The 18,758-nt window shown below is 37.1% G+C and overlaps 1 protein-coding gene across 1 annotated transcript; it reads left to right on the forward strand.

Moving 5' to 3' along the window:
- The first annotated feature begins 4,618 nt into the window (after positions 1–4,618).
- On the forward strand, positions 4,619–17,290 carry LOC128740312 (putative beta-carotene-binding protein). Its single transcript, XM_053835850.1, has 5 exons — positions 4,619–4,708; positions 16,249–16,337; positions 16,566–16,857; positions 16,918–17,064; positions 17,121–17,290. Exons 1-5 carry the CDS (start codon positions 4,624–4,626, stop codon positions 17,288–17,290), a joined length of 783 nt encoding a protein of 260 aa, XP_053691825.1. The 5' UTR covers positions 4,619–4,623.
- Positions 17,291–18,758: the final 1,468 nt, after the last annotated feature.

Genomic DNA, 18,758 nt, shown 5'->3' on the forward strand with positions numbered 1-18,758 from the left:
TCGGTCGAGTGCCTTTTCGAAGTTAACGAATATCAGAAGGAGAGAGTCCTGGAATTCGTTGATCTGCTCCAATATTATTCGGAGCGTTGTGATATGGTCTACACAAGCTAGCAAGGAATTCAGCTCACTGTCGCCGAAGAGTAGCGTCGCTCTTCTGGATGCGGTTAAGGATTACCTTATAGAGCCTTACCTTACTTCGAGAGTGATGCAGATGCCTCGTCAGCTACCGTATTCAGTAAGATCTTCTTTTTAGGGAATTTGACCAATATGCCCCGCATCCAGTCAAACGGTAAAGTTACGTTTTCCTGTATACCGTGAAAGCATCAGTCGGCGCGCATGTTTAAGTCGCCGTGCACTACTGGTATTGTTGAAGAATACTTGATGCATCATCCGGGCTGATGAAGCTGGAGCAGATTTGAACATTTCGGCTGAAAAAAGCTTGCTTCAGATAGTATTGGAACAAAAACAATTGCGTGTATTTCAGTTATCTATTATTGAATTCAAGATCTTTTCTTACATACCGTATGGTCGCCATCCACCGCTCATTTAAAAATGACGTCGGAACTGTACAAAAAGGAGTGTCTCCAAAAACGAATTTTGCCGTTCATTCGATCCCACCACCATCCCGTAATGTTTTGGCCAGATTTGGCAAGCGGTCATTGCAGGAAAGTCGTTCAAGAATGGTATGCGGAGAAAGGGGTCCAGTTTGTTCCGAAAGACCCACCCAATTGTCCCCAGTTCCGCCCTATTGAGAAATACTGGGCAATCATGAAGAGGAGACTCAAGGGAAAGGGAAAAGTTGTTAAAGACATCAATTAGATGAAGACCTGGTGGAATAAAATAGTCAAAACGATGGACGAAGAAAGTGTGCGCCGCCTAATGAGTCATATTACAGGAAAAGTTCGAGATTTTCTTCGAAACCGTGACGAACAATTTTATCCGTATTGCTTTCTTAAGTATGAAGAAAATACTACATCTACCATAAGGTCGCCATTCACCGCTCAGCTCCATTTACCGCTCATTTCAAACAAAAAATGCTTACATCTACAATAATGAACCATTTTATGTAAAAACTATTGATAAACAATAATTTTGTATGTTTAATGATACGAAATAAACATAAATTTCCACTATATTCATAAAAGCTCATTTCCAAAATAAATAATCTTTATAGTGAGAAGCGAAAAACGACATTTTGATCACGTCTGTATTAAGACCGAGTGCAAATGACTAAATTACCATAAGGTCGCCATTCACCGCTCAGCTCCATTTACCGCTCATTTCAAACAAAAAATGCTTACATCTACAATAATGAACCATTTTATGTAAAAACTATTGATAAACAATAATTTTGTATGTTTAATGATACGAAATAAACATAAATTTCCACTATATTCATAAAAGCTCATTTCCAAAATAAATAATCTTTATAGTGAGAAGCGAAAAACGACATTTTGATCACGTCTGTATTAAGACCGAATGCAAATGACTAAATTAATTATTAACTCAAGCGAACTTGTTGCTTTAGTTATTTAGAAACCATTCTACTAAATAACGTGAAATAAGTCAACAGTATTTATATTAGCGTTCTATTCTGCTATAAATGCCAAACCCAAAACAAGGGTCAAAACGCGGGTTGTATTTATTTGGTAACAGTAAAAAGTATGAGCGGTAAATGGCACCCATATGGGCGGTGAATGGATCATCATATTTCAAATGAGCGGTAAAAGGGGTCATGAGATTGCATTAATTTTTTTAAAAAGAGTCACTATTATTAAATATTTAGAAACCAAGTAAATTTTTCTTATAAACACAATTGTTTTCTCTATCTTATGACACAAATTGGGTTTCAATGGACCTCAATTTAGATTTGCTATGGACAAACAAACTTAGAATCATTTTTAAATGAGCGGTGGATGGCGACCATACGGTATAATTGCTTATCAAGCGCTTGATTCCTGAACATTGGATATATAACGGTTGAATAATCTACTGTTCAAATAAAATGATTGTTGGAATGTGTTCATTACCACAAAATTCTGTAAACAGCTGCCCGTTTTCGCCCATCTCTCCTGGGCCATGGTGTCTTATTACGCGTTCAAGAGGTCTACGTTGTTTTAGGTGAAATTAGTCGTCATTGATTCTGCCAATTTCAGAAGCAGTTTTTTTGTTTGAAACAAAAATTCTGTTCATGAAAATATATTCGCTGTGTTCAGATTGGCAAGAAGAATGCAATATTTACATTTTTATAAACAGTATCCCGCTTTTGGGCCCAAAAACTGCTTCCGAAATTGAGCTCTCCGACGAAAAGTTAATGACTGCTAATTTCCCGTTAAGCCAATCTTCGCGTAGAAGTCGCCTAAGTGAATTTGAATGTCCTCCTTCGGGATTTTCTCAATCACGCTGTTCAGCTGGCTGTAGAAAATCTCTTTCTCCTGCAGGTCGGTAGCATCTGTTGGCGCATAATCCGTGTTCTAAATCTGGCAATGATGATTCTTTCGTTAATCGGCTCCCACTTCATCAGGGCCGCATGTGTCCCTCTCTTTCTCGAGTAGCAATTTAAGCTCGTATGCCATAGTAGAGCAAGACTTGCCCCGACAATGTCTTGTGTTCGCCAATATCCGGCCAACGGTCGTCGCACAATTCCATGATTTCAAACTTTGGGCGGCTAATTTCCCTTGCAAGTTGAGCCAGTTTACCTTCCTGGGCAAGAGTCAGTATATTCCATGTTCGACTGTTATTGTCGTTGCCAATAATTCAGATCGATTGCTATTTTCATGTTCTGTAACGTTTTTAGTTTACGGGTACAGTAGTTTTACAGTCTAAGGTCCCTATCCCATCGACGGTGCTGCCATCTCAGAGTGGGGGGAGCCACTGTTCCTCCTTGTTAGCTGCGTTATGAGGCTCTATTCCATATATTTTCATTGGTTTTAAAATCCTGTTGCATTCAAAAATTATTGCTTATAAGCAACTCTGTAAATATGTACGAAATACTAAACTGTGCTCGTAGCTGTAGATTTGTCAATTGTAATTAAGCACCGAATCAAAGTGAACCGTATAAAAAGTCTTCGATCATTAGTGCTAAGTGTTGTTGACCGACTCTATTTGAGTCACAGAGGCAATCATTCAAACAGTGTGGAGTGGAGTTGATCTGAGAACACCATATGCTTTTCCCATGCTCAACTTTATGTGACATGGTCCAGAGTGGGCTCAGCCAATAATTTGTACATACTTGCTCCTGGTGGTGAAACCAGAAACATTATTTACAAACAAGTTTTGTCTTGAAACGAAATGAAAGGTTTGATGTATCCATGGAAAAAACACTGTGGAACCTAGGGTGATTTATGTATTTTGGACAAGCGTTACGCCTACTCTATTTTGGGCATTTTCCATTTGATTTTTCCGTAAAAGTCCAAAATAGAGTACGCGTAACTCCTGTCCAAAATATATAAATCACCATACTACTTTTTTTTATTAGGTAATAGGTAGCTATTCTTGACAAGTTGTTGTTGTGACTCCTACCTTTTGTCCAATGCACCTTCCAGCATTGGACAAAAGGAAGGAGTCACAACGACAACTTGTTAAGCGTAGCTACCTATTACCCCCCTCCTTTCCTTTCCACTCTTTCGCCTCCATTCCAAAAAAATTTTCATTTCTTTTCCCTACCGTCCCTCCATCAATTACAGAACCATCGTTTCAAAAAAAAATATTAATGTTGTATATTTGCATTATAAGCTTTTCCGTTACAATAACTGATGTACAAGTGGCTGCGAGAGAAAGGCGCCCCGAGTAAGATCGGGCCCTCAGCTAGTCCTACCATAATTACTAACTGTCGGAAAACATCTTTCTCGGTCATGGACGGGGTAAAGGGGAAATACTGAGCGGGCATTGTTCGATGGCGACATATAAATACCTATATGAAAAGTTTATTCGAGCGTAAACATAATTAGATATATTCAAATATCAATCACGTAGAATAGTCGAGCCTGCTGTGTCGGTTCAGCGACCACGTTTGTCTCATTCATTGAACATTTGTAGGCTTACAATAATCTTCGATGTCCTGAGGCACAATCATACAAACTTCACTCGCATGTTTTATTTGTCATACAATTCAACAACTATGTGCATTTAATTACTAATCAAATGAGTTCTAAAATACAGGCGTAAGAACAATTCATTGAATAAGGTTTTATGACGTATGTTGTAACACCCAGCTCACCTTTGAATCTATCTCGAATGACCGGTACAACAGGTACAACAGGTTTAGGTACTTAACTATATCTTTGCGCGTTTGATATCCGCTTTTCCTATTCTACAAAACGCACATGTTAAAAAAAAAGTTCAACCTACTTATTGGTACTATCAAACCAATCAGCTAAGCTGCATGATGCAATGATGGAAAATCAGTGGAAAAGAAGTTATCTACTAAAGTTCGTTGAGTTTAACTCGATAAGTCATTTCAGCTTCAAGGAGAATTAGTCGCCGGAGATCTGCCTGCGTACGAAGCAAACGATACTCACTCAGCTTAAAGCTTATATAAATAGAAGGGTTCTCTAGCAGCAACTTCCAGATAACATTCTAAGTATCGCGCGTTTAAAACGGTGTCCTATCATTAAGCGGAAAATGAAAGTGCTTGTGCTGCTGTGCGCTTATGGCGCAATATCCGGTGCAGTGGCGGATTTCGTTGATGATCCAGATGTACAACTGCGTAAGTGGAAAGTGATTGCAGTATCGTCAAATATTAGGTGATTGAGGTCAATTTGAGTCTTTTTGGCATTGGAACGAACGCAACAATTCAATGAGCAACGTTTATGTATGAGTCGACATTAATCCATTGCTCGTGCTTAAACTGCCTAGTGGAGGAAAAAATACGTTTCAAGTAATGACAATGCTTAAAAGTTGTTATATCATGTATTAGTGGTTATGTCTCATATGTCTAGTGTATAATTAAAGAATATGAAACTTAGTTATTAAAGAGAAAAAAGAATTTGATTATATTGTGTGTTCATCAATGATTTTAATTGATGTGCAATCGTTTCTGTTTTCCGTACACTTTCTACAAAAACACTGCACTACCGATAATAGATATCCTGCTGCATCAAAATCCGGACGGTACCAATATCCGGACACCTTCACTAATTTATTACTATTAAGTAATAATATATGCAACTTATGAGGTGTAGCTATGTGGATTACTTTGCAAATATATCTAAGATCGTTTAAATATAATCGGTGGTTGAGTAGGCTGCGCGAAATAACTTAAATAAATCCAAACGTAACGTTGGTGTCAAACATTGTTTTTTTCTGCGAGATTTTCCAAGTTACTAAAAAGTAGCGCTTTTGCTATTTAAGGTTTCGGGAACCAATTTTTTAAACTTCGCATTGACAAAAAAGGTAAATTTTTAATTGAGATGGCGTCATTCATTAATAGTTGAAACAAAGTGTATTTTTACAAATAATTACGCTGTCCGGATTTAAAACCATGTTTTTTAAATCCAGACATGTTTGAATGGTAACTGCCTAATGTTTCTCTTATAAAATGCGAAAGGACACGTTGAATCAGGCAGAAGGTGTGGTACGAGAAGAAGCCTCGATTCATGGAACCGTCAAAATATTTGGAAATACAAAATACGTTAAGACAATTAATGTAGAAGTACTTAATCACTTTCGTTCTCTGGTTAGGTAAGTGGGTCAGTATCGTGCTTGATTTAAATCGTCTCGTGATGACACAAAAGTGGAATTAAAAGTAAAAAACTGTATAGAGAGATGATTATTTAATACTACATTTTACATGTGATAAGTTGTTTACTTATAGGCATACATTTCTTAGACAAAATATGAGAAAGTTTTGCCTGTCCGGAAAACGATTCGAAAGTGTCCGGATATTGATGCACTGAGATGTGAGGTGTCCGGATTTATGAACAAGACAAGCCTGTTTACTTCTCTTATTTTTATGTATTTTATTGAGTTTTCATTGTAAAATTGATGTGTTATTGCAAATTTAAGCTTTATATTGATTATAGTACAAAGCAATTACTAGAATGTTGCGAAATGATTGTTTACGGAGCATATTAAAAATATAACCTGCTTAAGTATCCGGATATTGATGCAGCATGGTACAATATTTACCGTTCTGACCTTAATTTCGGACATTTAAGCTATGCTGCGACTTTTTTCCGAGCGAAATGTTCGAAGGCATTACAATTTTATTGTATTAAGCAGTTTAGTAGTATGAAAATTTGATGATATGATTTATTTATTTCTACTGAAAAATGTTGAAAATGACGATAAAATCGTAGTTTATATGAAAAAATACCATTAAAGTGCAGTTCGGTTCTGATTCAAACTTTGTACACTTTTATGGTCTTCATTCGAACTACGTACATTTCCGTCTAACACTTCAAATATGCGTAATATATTGATGAAAATTTACGTTTATCGTGCAGCTTTACTTAATTAAGTGTGTTTATATATGTTTTTCTGAACACATGCCTCTTCTATCCGTCTAGCAGGATAATTTGGCTTTTCACCCGTAAAAACCTTTTAATTGATAAGTACCTACATAGTTGGTTGATAAATATTTTCAAACTGCGCGAACGGCATTCAAATTGCACAGCTTTACAATCAAGACGATTAGTTTTCGTAAGATAAGAACCTGAAAAATGTGATATTATGTGATGATTCGTGGCTGTCCGAAGTTGCAAAATATGATTCGAATTTCGGACACTTAAATTTCCCTAAAATCTTTAAAATAAAGCATTTGACACTGTATTTCAACTTTGTTTTAGTTAATACATAACGTTCACGTACCTAACGATTATAACAAACAAAGAAAATCGCTTTAAAATTGATAAAACAAAGTAAACAAAAAAAAGGATCTTTTACGTAAAACGCTAAGAGTAAGCTAATCAAGTGAAAATCTGAGTTTCCACTTTTTTCAGCGCCTACTGATTTCCTATAAAGAGTTTTATAGCCCAATGTTATTCCTCTCCGGAGAGAGGACATCCTAATGAATACGATGGTGTATAATAAGCACATGGTTTAAAAAGCAATGTCAATGTTATTTCATACTAAAGTGTCTCAAGTTTGAAGTCGTCCGAAATTTGGATCAGAACGGTACCTACTAGGAGTTAGCAAATAAAAAAAGGGAAATTGTCCATGATTCCATGTTCCACACCACGTTCTGGGCTTTTAATTGGAGTCTTCCATCACTGTGGAAAATTTTGGAAAACCTGTTTCTAATCATACATATTTAATCATATCTTCAGAAGTATTAAATTGCCTCCACTTTGGCACTTATATGTTCTTATGTGGTGAGAAATATAACTTTATAGATATGGTATTACTCAGTTGCAACTGAGATATACAAACAAATACAAATTGTTTAACGGGTTATTGCACTTCATCCAAAAAATTTTGCTATACGATAATTACTATGAATGCCATGAATGATTTTTTATGGTAAATTTTCCGGGTTGCGCCAAGACAAACTACGCAGGGTTAATCGTGTGAATCTTCTTACTAGTTCAATTCGACGGATCTAATAAATTAGACACGAATTTTCAAGAAAAGGACGAACAATGGCGCTATACAGTGATTTAAAGCAGTGCGAGTCTTTAAAACCTTGTCCAATTTTTGCAATAAATTCCAACTACGAGGAGTCGCTTTTAAAATTATCGTTGTACGGTGACGATCGAAAATTAGTTTCGGATCGAGAATTATAATTCATATTATAATTATAAGATCATTCACATGCCAAACCCTTTTCAGTACTTGGTCGTCAACCAACCAAAACTGTAGGCGATTTGATTCAGCGGAACGTCATAGCCTCACATTTAAAGAATTAAAGTTATTCACTTTTAAAAAGTCAAGTTATTCATTTTGCACCAATTTACGAAAACGTATCAAAAAGAAGTTGAAGGCGATGACGATCCTCGATGCAGAGAATCGTCAAGTAAATTTTAAAATCGTAAGCATATACCAGTCTGCAGCTGTTTTCAACGACAGTAGTAGCGTCGTTAAAGAATAAATTGAACAACAGTGGTCCTACGCCAGTGCCTTGCGGTACACCAGATCTATTCGTGAACGGCGACGATAGCTTAGAAACAAGTTTCATTTATAAGACCCTGTCGCACAAATACGAGTGTAATCATGTGACAAACTGGTGTGAAACATCTAGTCGTGATATTTTGTCAAGTAGCATGCGATCGAATGCAGCTTTCAAGTCAGTAACGTAACCCGGCTGGTACGGGTACAGGTGCGGGTTTCGGGTAAATTTTCCGCTACCCGACCATCTTTACTTTACATCTAAGCCAACTCCTAGGTTTCGCAGATGCCTTCGATTTCATAGCCAGGAACTTTGCAACGGCGAAGGGAATCTGTTTTAGACGCAGTCTAGGAGGAGTCGAAGACCACATACAGAAATGCAACAGGCTCAAAGACGCAAAGCGCGCTTCCCATGGTAATGAGTTCGTCCGCGCTGGTAATGAATTCATGTATTTGGGATCATTGGTGACCGCGGACAACAACACTATGGCGTACTTCGTCTTAGCCTACTTTGCCGTTCGCAAAACGCTACGATCAAGAAGCATACGCCGCCGTACGAAGCTGACAATATACAAAACCCTTATTGGACCGGTTATTTATGGATTTGAAGCTGTGAAGCTATTCATGGAGGACATAAACACCCTTTCCGCGTTTGAGCGGAAGGTGCTGCGCACGATATTTGGCGGAATACATACTAAAAACGACTGGTGGTGGCGTGTGAATCACGATATACTTATAGGTACTACTTCGAGGGATTCCCATCGAACATCTGGCGGAAGTCGGTAGGCTAAGTTGGGCCTAACACGTCGTAAGGATGCCGGAAAACAGTACGACTGTAGCGGTGTTTTTCAATAACTCCACCGGCACAAGTAATAGAGCGGCTCAATGTGCAAGATGACTTGACCAGGTCGAAAGCGATTCTCGACTTCTGACACGCTTGTAAAATTGGCAATGAGTGGCCCAAGTTCGTGTTGAATGGAGGTGATTGCCTGAAACAGCACGAGCCGCCCCGAGCATCGCAGAACATACATTCTTGTGTAAACAAATTAAACAGTAAACAGACCGCTGAGGTCTAGGAAAAATGTTGTATTTGGATAACATTTTACACAATATTTTTTAGGTGGTTGAAAGCTTCAAACTAAAATTTTTGTAATATTTTTTTTATTCGTCAAATTTTTTAGTAATTAGAATTTCGCGATAGTGTTTGACGTTGTTTATGAGTTTTAACCGGATAATTAGCGACTGCAAATGCACCGTTCACATAGCTACTAGCATTGTAAATGGTGTCCCATATCAAATAGCATCACGGAAAAACGCTGTAGAAAATTACCCGTAGGGTATTTTCTCTTGGAAATTTGGTCAGAAGTAGTTTAGAGTGTAGTGTTTCCACTGTACTTTTATCGCTGTCACGGCATCTTCTACGGCGATCCAAATCCTGATTTTGGTTCAAATTTTTAGTCCAAACAGAAAAACGTTTCCGCACCGGTGTTGTCAATCTTATTTTATACCGGAGCGAAGTTGTAAATTTCTTACAACTCGTGTAACCTTGGGTAAATTTCTGACTCAATTTGGAACAGGTTATTTTAAATTTTGCAGGCACGGATGAGTGATATTTGACAGTAAAAACATCAATAAAAGAGTTGAAGTGTTAAAGCTATCGCTATTTCTTCAGTAAGCTGCTACTGAAATACATTAATCAATCCATCTTAAACTAAAATTGCTTCGAGTTTATCGTTTGGAGTAGAATATACGGTTGTACAACATTTTCCCGAAAACCGGGGGGCAGCCCCCCCGCAGAAACCACCTCTATTTAGGTGCATGTGTTTTCCTAGGTTTACCGACTAGTAGGGGTTATCCTTTAGTTGAGTCCGAACGAGCGATAGCGAGTAAGGACAGCATATAACCAACAATTAAGTAGACCGAAGGCTGCGAATGTTTTGACATACAGTCGATATTTCCCTACTGCAAGAGTTAAATTCTCTGACTGAAGATGAAAGAAGGAAGCAGTCACCAGCGACTTTGCTGGCCTAGACCGTAATTGAAGAATGATGTGCGCCGTCTGATGAGCGGTATCAAATATCAATAGCAAAATGCGAGAATATCTTTGAAATAATTGCGAATTTTGTTTCAGTTTTTCATGAAATATAATGTCATTACCTTTAATTGACCTTTACACAGTGTTTCGAGTGAAAGTATGGTAAAAAAGGGTTGTAATTATTATTGGAGCATTGCTTTTTGCACCCTTAAGACCTAGCGCCCTTGGCGGTGGCTAGTCTGACAACCGCACGCTACGGCACTGACCTTACCTACATGATCCGAAAACGATTTTTACGTTGGAAATCATACCAAGGGACCTAAGAAGGTCAAAGTTCTGCATCTGTTCACGAAGAATGATCCATCTATTCACCAAGAAAAATGATAGCCAATCCACCGTTGGATGTAGCAGACTTTCGCACGCACAAATTTGTGAATTTCCGCATACCCAGTCGTAGTAACTAATTTTCAGTTGATTCCGCACGAGCAGCAGTTATTTTATCAGCAAGAATATGTGAAAACTGGTTTTGTTTTGAGGTGTTAAATAGTATGTTACATGTTCCGTCAAAATTCATTGACGTTTCAATTGTTTCAGCTTTATGTGTTTTTCTACTTTTTGATTTGCAGCCTTCTGTGGTACTCAACCCCAGTTTTTAAATTTTTAACTTATCAGATTTGCAGCATAAAACTGCTTCACCTATTCTATAATGCTGCGCAGGGGAAGTAATGGCTTATTTTTAAAAACATGCTTTCCGAAGAAGCGGCATTCGAGAAATTGGTTTTTATAAACTGTATTTTGGGAATCTAGTACCTACATTCGGAAAAGCATTTTTCAGAAAAACTTCATTCGGGGAAAATATTTCCCCGTATGTCTTATAATCTTACATATATTTCTACTTTGAAGATACTGGGAATAAAATTTTGGGTAAGACCAGACATACACTTGACAACAGGCTTGCAATGCAATGTAACATGAATTTTACTCGTGGAAATCAGGTTTTCGGGGAAATGATACCTTCGGGAAAATGTTTTTCGGGGAATTGGTACATTCGGGGAAATATTATTCGGGGAATTAGTACATTCGGGGAAATATCTTTCGGGAAATTAGTACATTCGGGGAAATATATTTCGGGGAATTATTACATTCGGGGAAATATCTTTCGGGAAAAGAGTTTTCGGGGAATTGATACATTCGGGGAAATATCTTTCGGGGAGACGGGCTTCGGGGAAATGGTTTTCGGGGAATTGTTATACAATCGAATATACATTTCACATATTTGGCATAAATAGACGGAAAAGCGAAATCGAACCATCCATTGGTTTATTTACATCATGCACCCTTTTGTCAATTGGCAGCAGGAAACCTTTACATCCGTTGTGGATTGATCTGCAACCGAATTCCGGTACTTCAAGAAAATTTGCGATAAATCTCTTTACGAAAAGAAATTCTTAGAATCACTTTCTCTTCCAATAATTCTCTTTTCTTTTTACCGTATTCCGAGCAACTAAAGACAAAGAAAATTATGTCTGCGGAAAGAGAAAACGTAGTTTTTTCTATTCTCCGCTAGATGGCTTCGAGAGCTTTTCTTTAACTTCTCCCTAATACCCAACAAACATTTTTGTTGCATAATAGCTTATCAAGCGCTTGTTTACTGGATATTGGCTGTATAATGGTTGAATAAACTGCTTTTCAAATAAAATGTTTGTTGGATATGCGATGAAAAAATCATCCAACTTACTTTTTACAGGTTTTGAATTCATTTATAATAACCAAAATGGTTCATAACATGTTGTACTGCTGCCAAATTTCGAACAAAAAACTTGCGAAGAGATTTTTTAAATTTTCTTATTTTGGAATTCCGGTGAAATGCCTTAAGAAAACTCTTTGACGTTTAAAAAAGAAAAAGAGATTTTTAATCTCTTCGAGATTTTTCGGGTCAGAGAAACCGAAGAAAATTTTTACTTACATTGAAAATGTATCAAATCTTTAAAACAATAAAAATGCATGCTCCGAGTAATGGAGATAGCAATTTTATTTTATTTTTATTGCCATTTTGATGCAAAAAGGAGATATAATCATCACACAGGGGATCTAAACCGTGCATAGCGTGCAAACACCTGAGGTATCTTTGGTGAGGTTTATTAGTTAAAAATAGTCTATCTTTCTGAAAACTAGTTGTAAATCCACCTATTAGGGTAATGTAAGTTTCGTTTTTGTTGTTATGCGTGCAAAGTTGCTTACTTTAGTATGGCGCCACAAAGTTGGAGAACATAATTCGTTTAAATATACGTTTTCGGCGCTTTCAAATGTTCTCAATATGCTGAAATATATATTTTATAAGAAAGCCTGTTATCGTTAAAATGTATATTAGACAAATTATAACATATTAAAAAACACACATTTCAATAAACAATCGACAATCGCTCGTATTTTTAAACAGTAAACTGATAACAAAACTTGGTTTATAGTACGAAAACGAGCGTTTGCTTTACGAATTCTTTCGTTGTTTTCTACCACAAAATAGATTCGTAAAATCAATCCTGAATGTTTTGTACATAGTAGCAAAGCTATATTCGTACGCATTATTGCATTTTACAAAATGGTTCGTAGATTTTACGAATGCGCGAAAAGGCTGTCGATAAAAATAATACTAGATTACACTATTTTCCGATAGGTGACAGTATGCTACATTACCGACACCTATCGAAAAATAGCGAAATCTTTTTTATCTCCGAAAAAAGCAGATTTTATTGGGAATCGAACTGAGCTCGTTTGTCATGCTTCTTTACGAACAGTCGACGGCGCCACAAACCACTGAACCACAGTTACTGCATACTGTCATAATTGCACAAGTCTGTTTTCTCTTCATACAATCTTCGCAACCCGTTTTCGTCGATAGACCAGACAACAACTGTGCATCAAATGGGTCTTGATGCAAGACAGCTACGAATGTACCGACGAACTCGTAGGTTACCATGGAATGATCCGTTCCGGCTACCAAGCTACGAACAGCGCTGCAGATTAATCAACTTGGACACCCTGCAAACACGTCGGGACGTAACTAGAGCCGTCTTCGTATCAGATGTTCTGACATCCCGGATTGACTGTCCTTGGATTCTAGGAAGACTAGACATCTTAACTCGGTCTCACTTAACGCGGAACAATTCCTTCTTGCATATACCACATCGGAGAACTAACTACAGCACTCTCGGTACTATAACCGGCTTACAACGGAACTTCAACCGTTTTGTGTCCTACTTCGACTTTGACGTCAGCCGCAACGTGCTGAAAACCCGATTTAGAGCTCTTGCTATTAGTTTTTAAGTAGTCAGTAGGATAGAAAAATCTGTTGACTTTTAATTAATAAACAATAAACAATGTAATCTCGTAGAAACAACATTGGCGGTAGACAATAAGCCTACGAAAGTTTTTAAAAGGTATGAAAATATTTGTATCAGCTACGAATATAGTTTTACGGATGTTTTTTCAAAAAAAGTACGAAATTATATTTTCAGTGTATATAAGATTACACCAACCGCAATCAATTATAGAGGTATTGTATTCAACAAAATTGATAACTTTGGCATGTTTTGCAGCTTTGTGAAGACTTTGTGTACAAACGTTCAAATGGCCTATTTTTTATGTAATATATGTTGAAAATCAGTGATTCATTACCGCCATCCAGCGAGGTTATTGCCGCAATTTATCAACGCTATCGATAATAGCTTTACATCGATAATAGTGTTCGACATCGGAACGTAAATTGAAGTCCAGGTTCCTGTCCGGAACCGGAACAGAGCCAAATTGGACCGGAATAAAGTCGGACTAAAAAGTTCGTTCCGATTTTTAACCGGACTAATTTTAGTTCCTATGTTGATTCGATAATACTGCAACGCTTTAGCATTGACTAAAAATATTGAGACTATGTGAAAAACTTATCAATTTGGTAATAAGATTATTTTATATCCTTAGTTTATCGTTGTTAAATATTAAATTGCTACTATTTAAAAAAACGAAAAAATTGACACTTATTGATATCCATTTTTACCGTGATTTCCCGTTACAGAAAAAAGTGATTGATGCATTATCTACAAACGATTGCTTATTACTTAACATAACATTAGCATAACAAAAATTAGATTATTATCACCCTAATGAGTGGATATCTATCACGTCTACAGACAGGAGACAGACTATTTTTGATTAATAAACTACTCCAAAGATCACTGACTATCATTGACGAACTGACATGACATAGAAGAAAATGCTTTAAAAACTATCGTCCTACACTTTTTGCCTGCACATTGGCAAATGTTATGCATCCGTTATGCATGTTACGGAGTAGCTTTTACTTGTATGGTTTTATACCGTAAGGTTTTTACATTTGTACGGTTTTATACCAAAAACTCGAGTGCCACGGTGTGGCCATGTCACAAAACATGCTTTTTTGAAAAATGATTAGTTCTTGAATAGACGATGAAATTAACACTAGTGTCTCGTCTGTTTGTCTGCGGTAATATCTTCTTTTAGAATTAAAATCTCGATTAAAATGTGATAAAATCGCTGTCTTCATTACTCTAAATACCAATTTTTATTGTTTTACAATAGATTTAAAACACACTTAATGCAAGTAAAAAAATAATTCTAATTCTCTTACACGAAAAATTTCGAAGAGATTAAAAGTCTCTTTTCCTTTTTTAAACGTCATAGATTCTCTTACAGCTTTTTTCCGGAATTCCAAAATAAGAAAATTCTAAAAATCTCTTCAAAAATTTCTTTTCTTTTACGCCCGGAATTCGGCTGCTGAATTGAACAATTTCGCCAGATCAATTTCGCTGGTTCCAATTTGGTCAACTCTGATCTAAATATTATAGACCACCGTAAAAGATGCCCTCAGTTTTTCAAAAATTGGAATAAGTTGCATTACCCGAAAAGTAACGCACAGTGGGATTATTCTGAAAAAAGACGGTCAAAAGTATTTTCTTGCCTTTCCCGATGTTTTTGAGCTTAGGTGTCTTCAAAGAATCTAATTAAAATACTCTTTTACATCTTTTCATTTTTTTCTTACAATTTGATATTAAGGAGATATAACACTTGAAAAGATTAACTTTTTTTAGAAACTAGATACCAAATTCATCTGTTCAGCAAAATTGTAGAACTATAAATTTTATCAAACTTTGCCGAATATACTAGCTATCTATGTCGTATGGTTTGCGATATATAACTGGTTTTCTGTCGTGACCCCTTAAAATCAGTTTATTAACCTTTTTGCACACAAAACCTTATCTAACTGGTTTGACATGTTCCACCAACTTTTTGATATCAGCGAAATACATAATTTTCTAGAAAATAAAAATATCGTACGTTACTTTATCTGCCTTATAAACTGATTTCAAGGTAAAATTCTTGTAAAAATGATCAAAATTTTGAGCGAGTCATCCCTGCTGAACACATCTCGATCGCTTCATGATAAAAGTTTTTATGGTTTCAAATTACGCAACTATTAATAAAAGCTCAAAGCATTGGGAATCTATGTAAAAGTGAAAATAGCTGATCAATCCCAGGTATAGGGGCCATCATCTACATCTGTTTCTCAAAAAACAATCTTCTGGACTGCTGCGCAACTTTGTTCTTTTTTAAATTGACAGGTGTCGACTGATCATTTTTAAAATTACACGCCAGTGCACTGGCAAGCTAATGACAATTATTTTTTCACCACTGGATTACGCCTTTCGTATATGCACATGCACACACAGCACCCATGAGCCACATATGATTATTGATGGAGACGGTGGCGCGTTGCAGAGTTGGTTGGAAAACAAGGCAAGGTCTCCTCCGTATGATCATATATTGAAAATATGAATCTTCTATACAGTTATTAAATTATGTAATTTATACGCCTTTATGTAAATTTTGCTACCGGTTATTCTTAATATTTGCATACAAATGGATGGGTACATTAACGCCCTTTATTGAGGGGTGTGTCAAGTTCAATGTGAACTGCTTTGTAAGACTATATTTGCAACAGTAAGAGTGTCGCATTTAAACTTGCTGCGAGGTCCGACAATGATCAACATGCCAAGTTGTTCACCTCAATCGTCGACGCAGTTCCATCGCCGTAAGTGGACAGCTTTACTGAGGGTCTTTTATTTCTCTTTTCATTGCAGCATCATACATGCGCATTTGCAATCGTGACGACCCTGAACTTGGACGGTGCATTAAGGATTCTATTCAACGCTTGCTTCCGGAGTTGCATGTAAGCCGGTTTCGGTTGAATGTACTAGAGTGCTGCTAGCTTTCGATTCCATCAACCGATTAAAAATTGCAGCAAGAAACTGCAAAAGTATAGCAAATCAGCCCATCATTTTGGAGAATGTATTGCTCTTTTGCTTTGAGAGCATCGAATTCGTTGTTTTATCGACCATCTATAAGAAATTTCACAATTTTATAGTTTGTTATTAAAAGGTTTAATTAATTTTAACAGACTGGCATTCCATCGATCGATTTTCCGGCCATCGACCCGTTCATCCAGGACAGCAGCTATTTTGAGTACAAAAATCAACAAATTCAGGGCTCGATGCACATCAAGAATGCCAAATCCTATGGATTAAGTAAGGCTCAAATTCGAGATGTTCGAGCCACCGCCGACGATGACTCGTTCCAAATGGAGGTTGACGTTTATTTTCCGAAGCTAATCACAGAAGGAAAATTCAAGGGCGAAGGACGTTTCAATGCGATTAAGGTTGTGTCGAAAGGTTACTTCAACATAACCACAAGTGAGATTTTTCACCAAGATAATATATTGAACTATAAATAAAGTTTTTTTTTAATTTTAGCGGATGTTTCGACAACATGGAACATTTCTGGTAAAACCGCCGAGCGTAACAGTGAGCAGTATCTGCTCATCGATAAGTTTGACATGAGCCCAGAAGTGGGAGATATGAAAATCTACGCTACAGGCTTGTTCCCAGATGCTGGTTTGAGTATGGTGTTCATCTTGGTTTATAGTATACAGTAGATTAAAAGCAATTATTTCCAGATCAAGTTGCCCTGGACTTCGTTAATCAATATTGGCCATCTCTCTACAAACAAATGCTGCCGGAAACCCGACAGGCATGGGAACCAATTATGCTGGACGTAATCAATAAGATGTTCAACAGAATTCCTTATCGCCGTCTATTGCCGAAATCGGGCTCAGACGGACTTTAAAATGCCAAAAACGTATGACATCAATATTAGCTTGAACAAAATTCTTGTGCTAAATTGGTCGTTTCTTGTTTTATATATCTGAAAAATATTACCTCTTGTTTAGTAAAATAACGGAATCTGTAATTACAAATTATTTACGGTTAACCTCGAGAAGATTCTTTCAACGTCTTTAATTGGATAGTTACTGCGTCAGTTATCATTTGCACGGAAGACTTCAACGGCTGCACAGAGCGAACAAGCGTCGAACCTTGTTCCACAATTCGCTTCCTCCGCAAAGCATCGCGTTGACGTAAAGTTTTCTTGTTTTGAAGTGACCATTCAGGTACCGCAAGCCCGCGGTGCATTATAGACTGCACAGCGTCTGTCCAAGTGGGATGTGAGCTTTTCTGCATTGTAACGATTGATCGAGGTTGAGTAAATAAAAACAAAATGAGGATGTCATTGCGCTGATGCACTTAAAGGCATATATTATTGATCAGCCATCATTGGCTTATTTTTATGTCTTAGCAGTGTGGTTATTGAAATGTAGAAAAAACTAAATGTAGTCCTACGACTTTGTTACATATTTGTTTAATTATTTCATAGTTTTACTGTTGGTTTTTTAAAGCATAATTTCATAATTTACTTTTGAAAATAAATCGTACGAATGTTTAAATTTTTGTGGATTTTGGTGCTATTTACGCAAAATTGGGAGTCGATTTGGCTCTTTTGACTGTACTGCCTCAGCCAAGCATAATTTCAACAAGTTATGTATGAGTCACTCTTAGAATTAATTGTGAAAATGTTGCTCTATCTTTGTTAATTGCTGTTCTATAAGGCTGCTACCCCTTTGGCAGCAAATAAAGCGCTCGTTTTGTTACCAACGCCATTTCAGCCTTATAGCGCCATAACTACAAGAGGTAAAGCAATGTTTAGTTAAGCAATATTGAAGATTATAACTAAATCTACAACTGTTCCATACACTACATCCACAGCTATACCTGTTAGTAAGCTAGATTCGCGCCCGGTTGTTAAACTTATTCAAATCGAGACCAACGAGGAAGGTACGATTGAACATTCGACGGTTATCAGCGTAAGGAGTTCTTGCAGAATATTCTCGAAAAATTGATTAGCAGATAGGTGGACAACTAGGAGAGAACGTGAACGAGTGACTCGGTGACGAGTGATCATTTCTAAGTGAGTGATTTGACGCAGAGTGCCAACGAGTGACTGACGAGAAGAATCAAGCCAGAACTCACATATTGGCTACACGCCAGAGCAGAGAGAGATACCGAGAGATACTATAGCTGCCTAAAATAGACTGTCGTAAGAAATGCAAGCACTGGGATCACGTTCTTGCGGTGGTGGGGAATTTCTTCAAAAGGCACGATACGAGAAACTTCTTTAAAACGATCAACGAAATCAGGAAAGGCCGTGCCAACACCTGTTATGTGCAATGACAAGGAGTAGAACCTGATTACCGCAGGAT

The sequence above is a fragment of the Sabethes cyaneus genome, chromosome 3, assembly GCF_943734655.1.
Source record: "Sabethes cyaneus chromosome 3, idSabCyanKW18_F2, whole genome shotgun sequence".
In the NCBI taxonomy this organism is placed as follows: Eukaryota; Metazoa; Arthropoda; class Insecta; order Diptera; family Culicidae; genus Sabethes; species Sabethes cyaneus.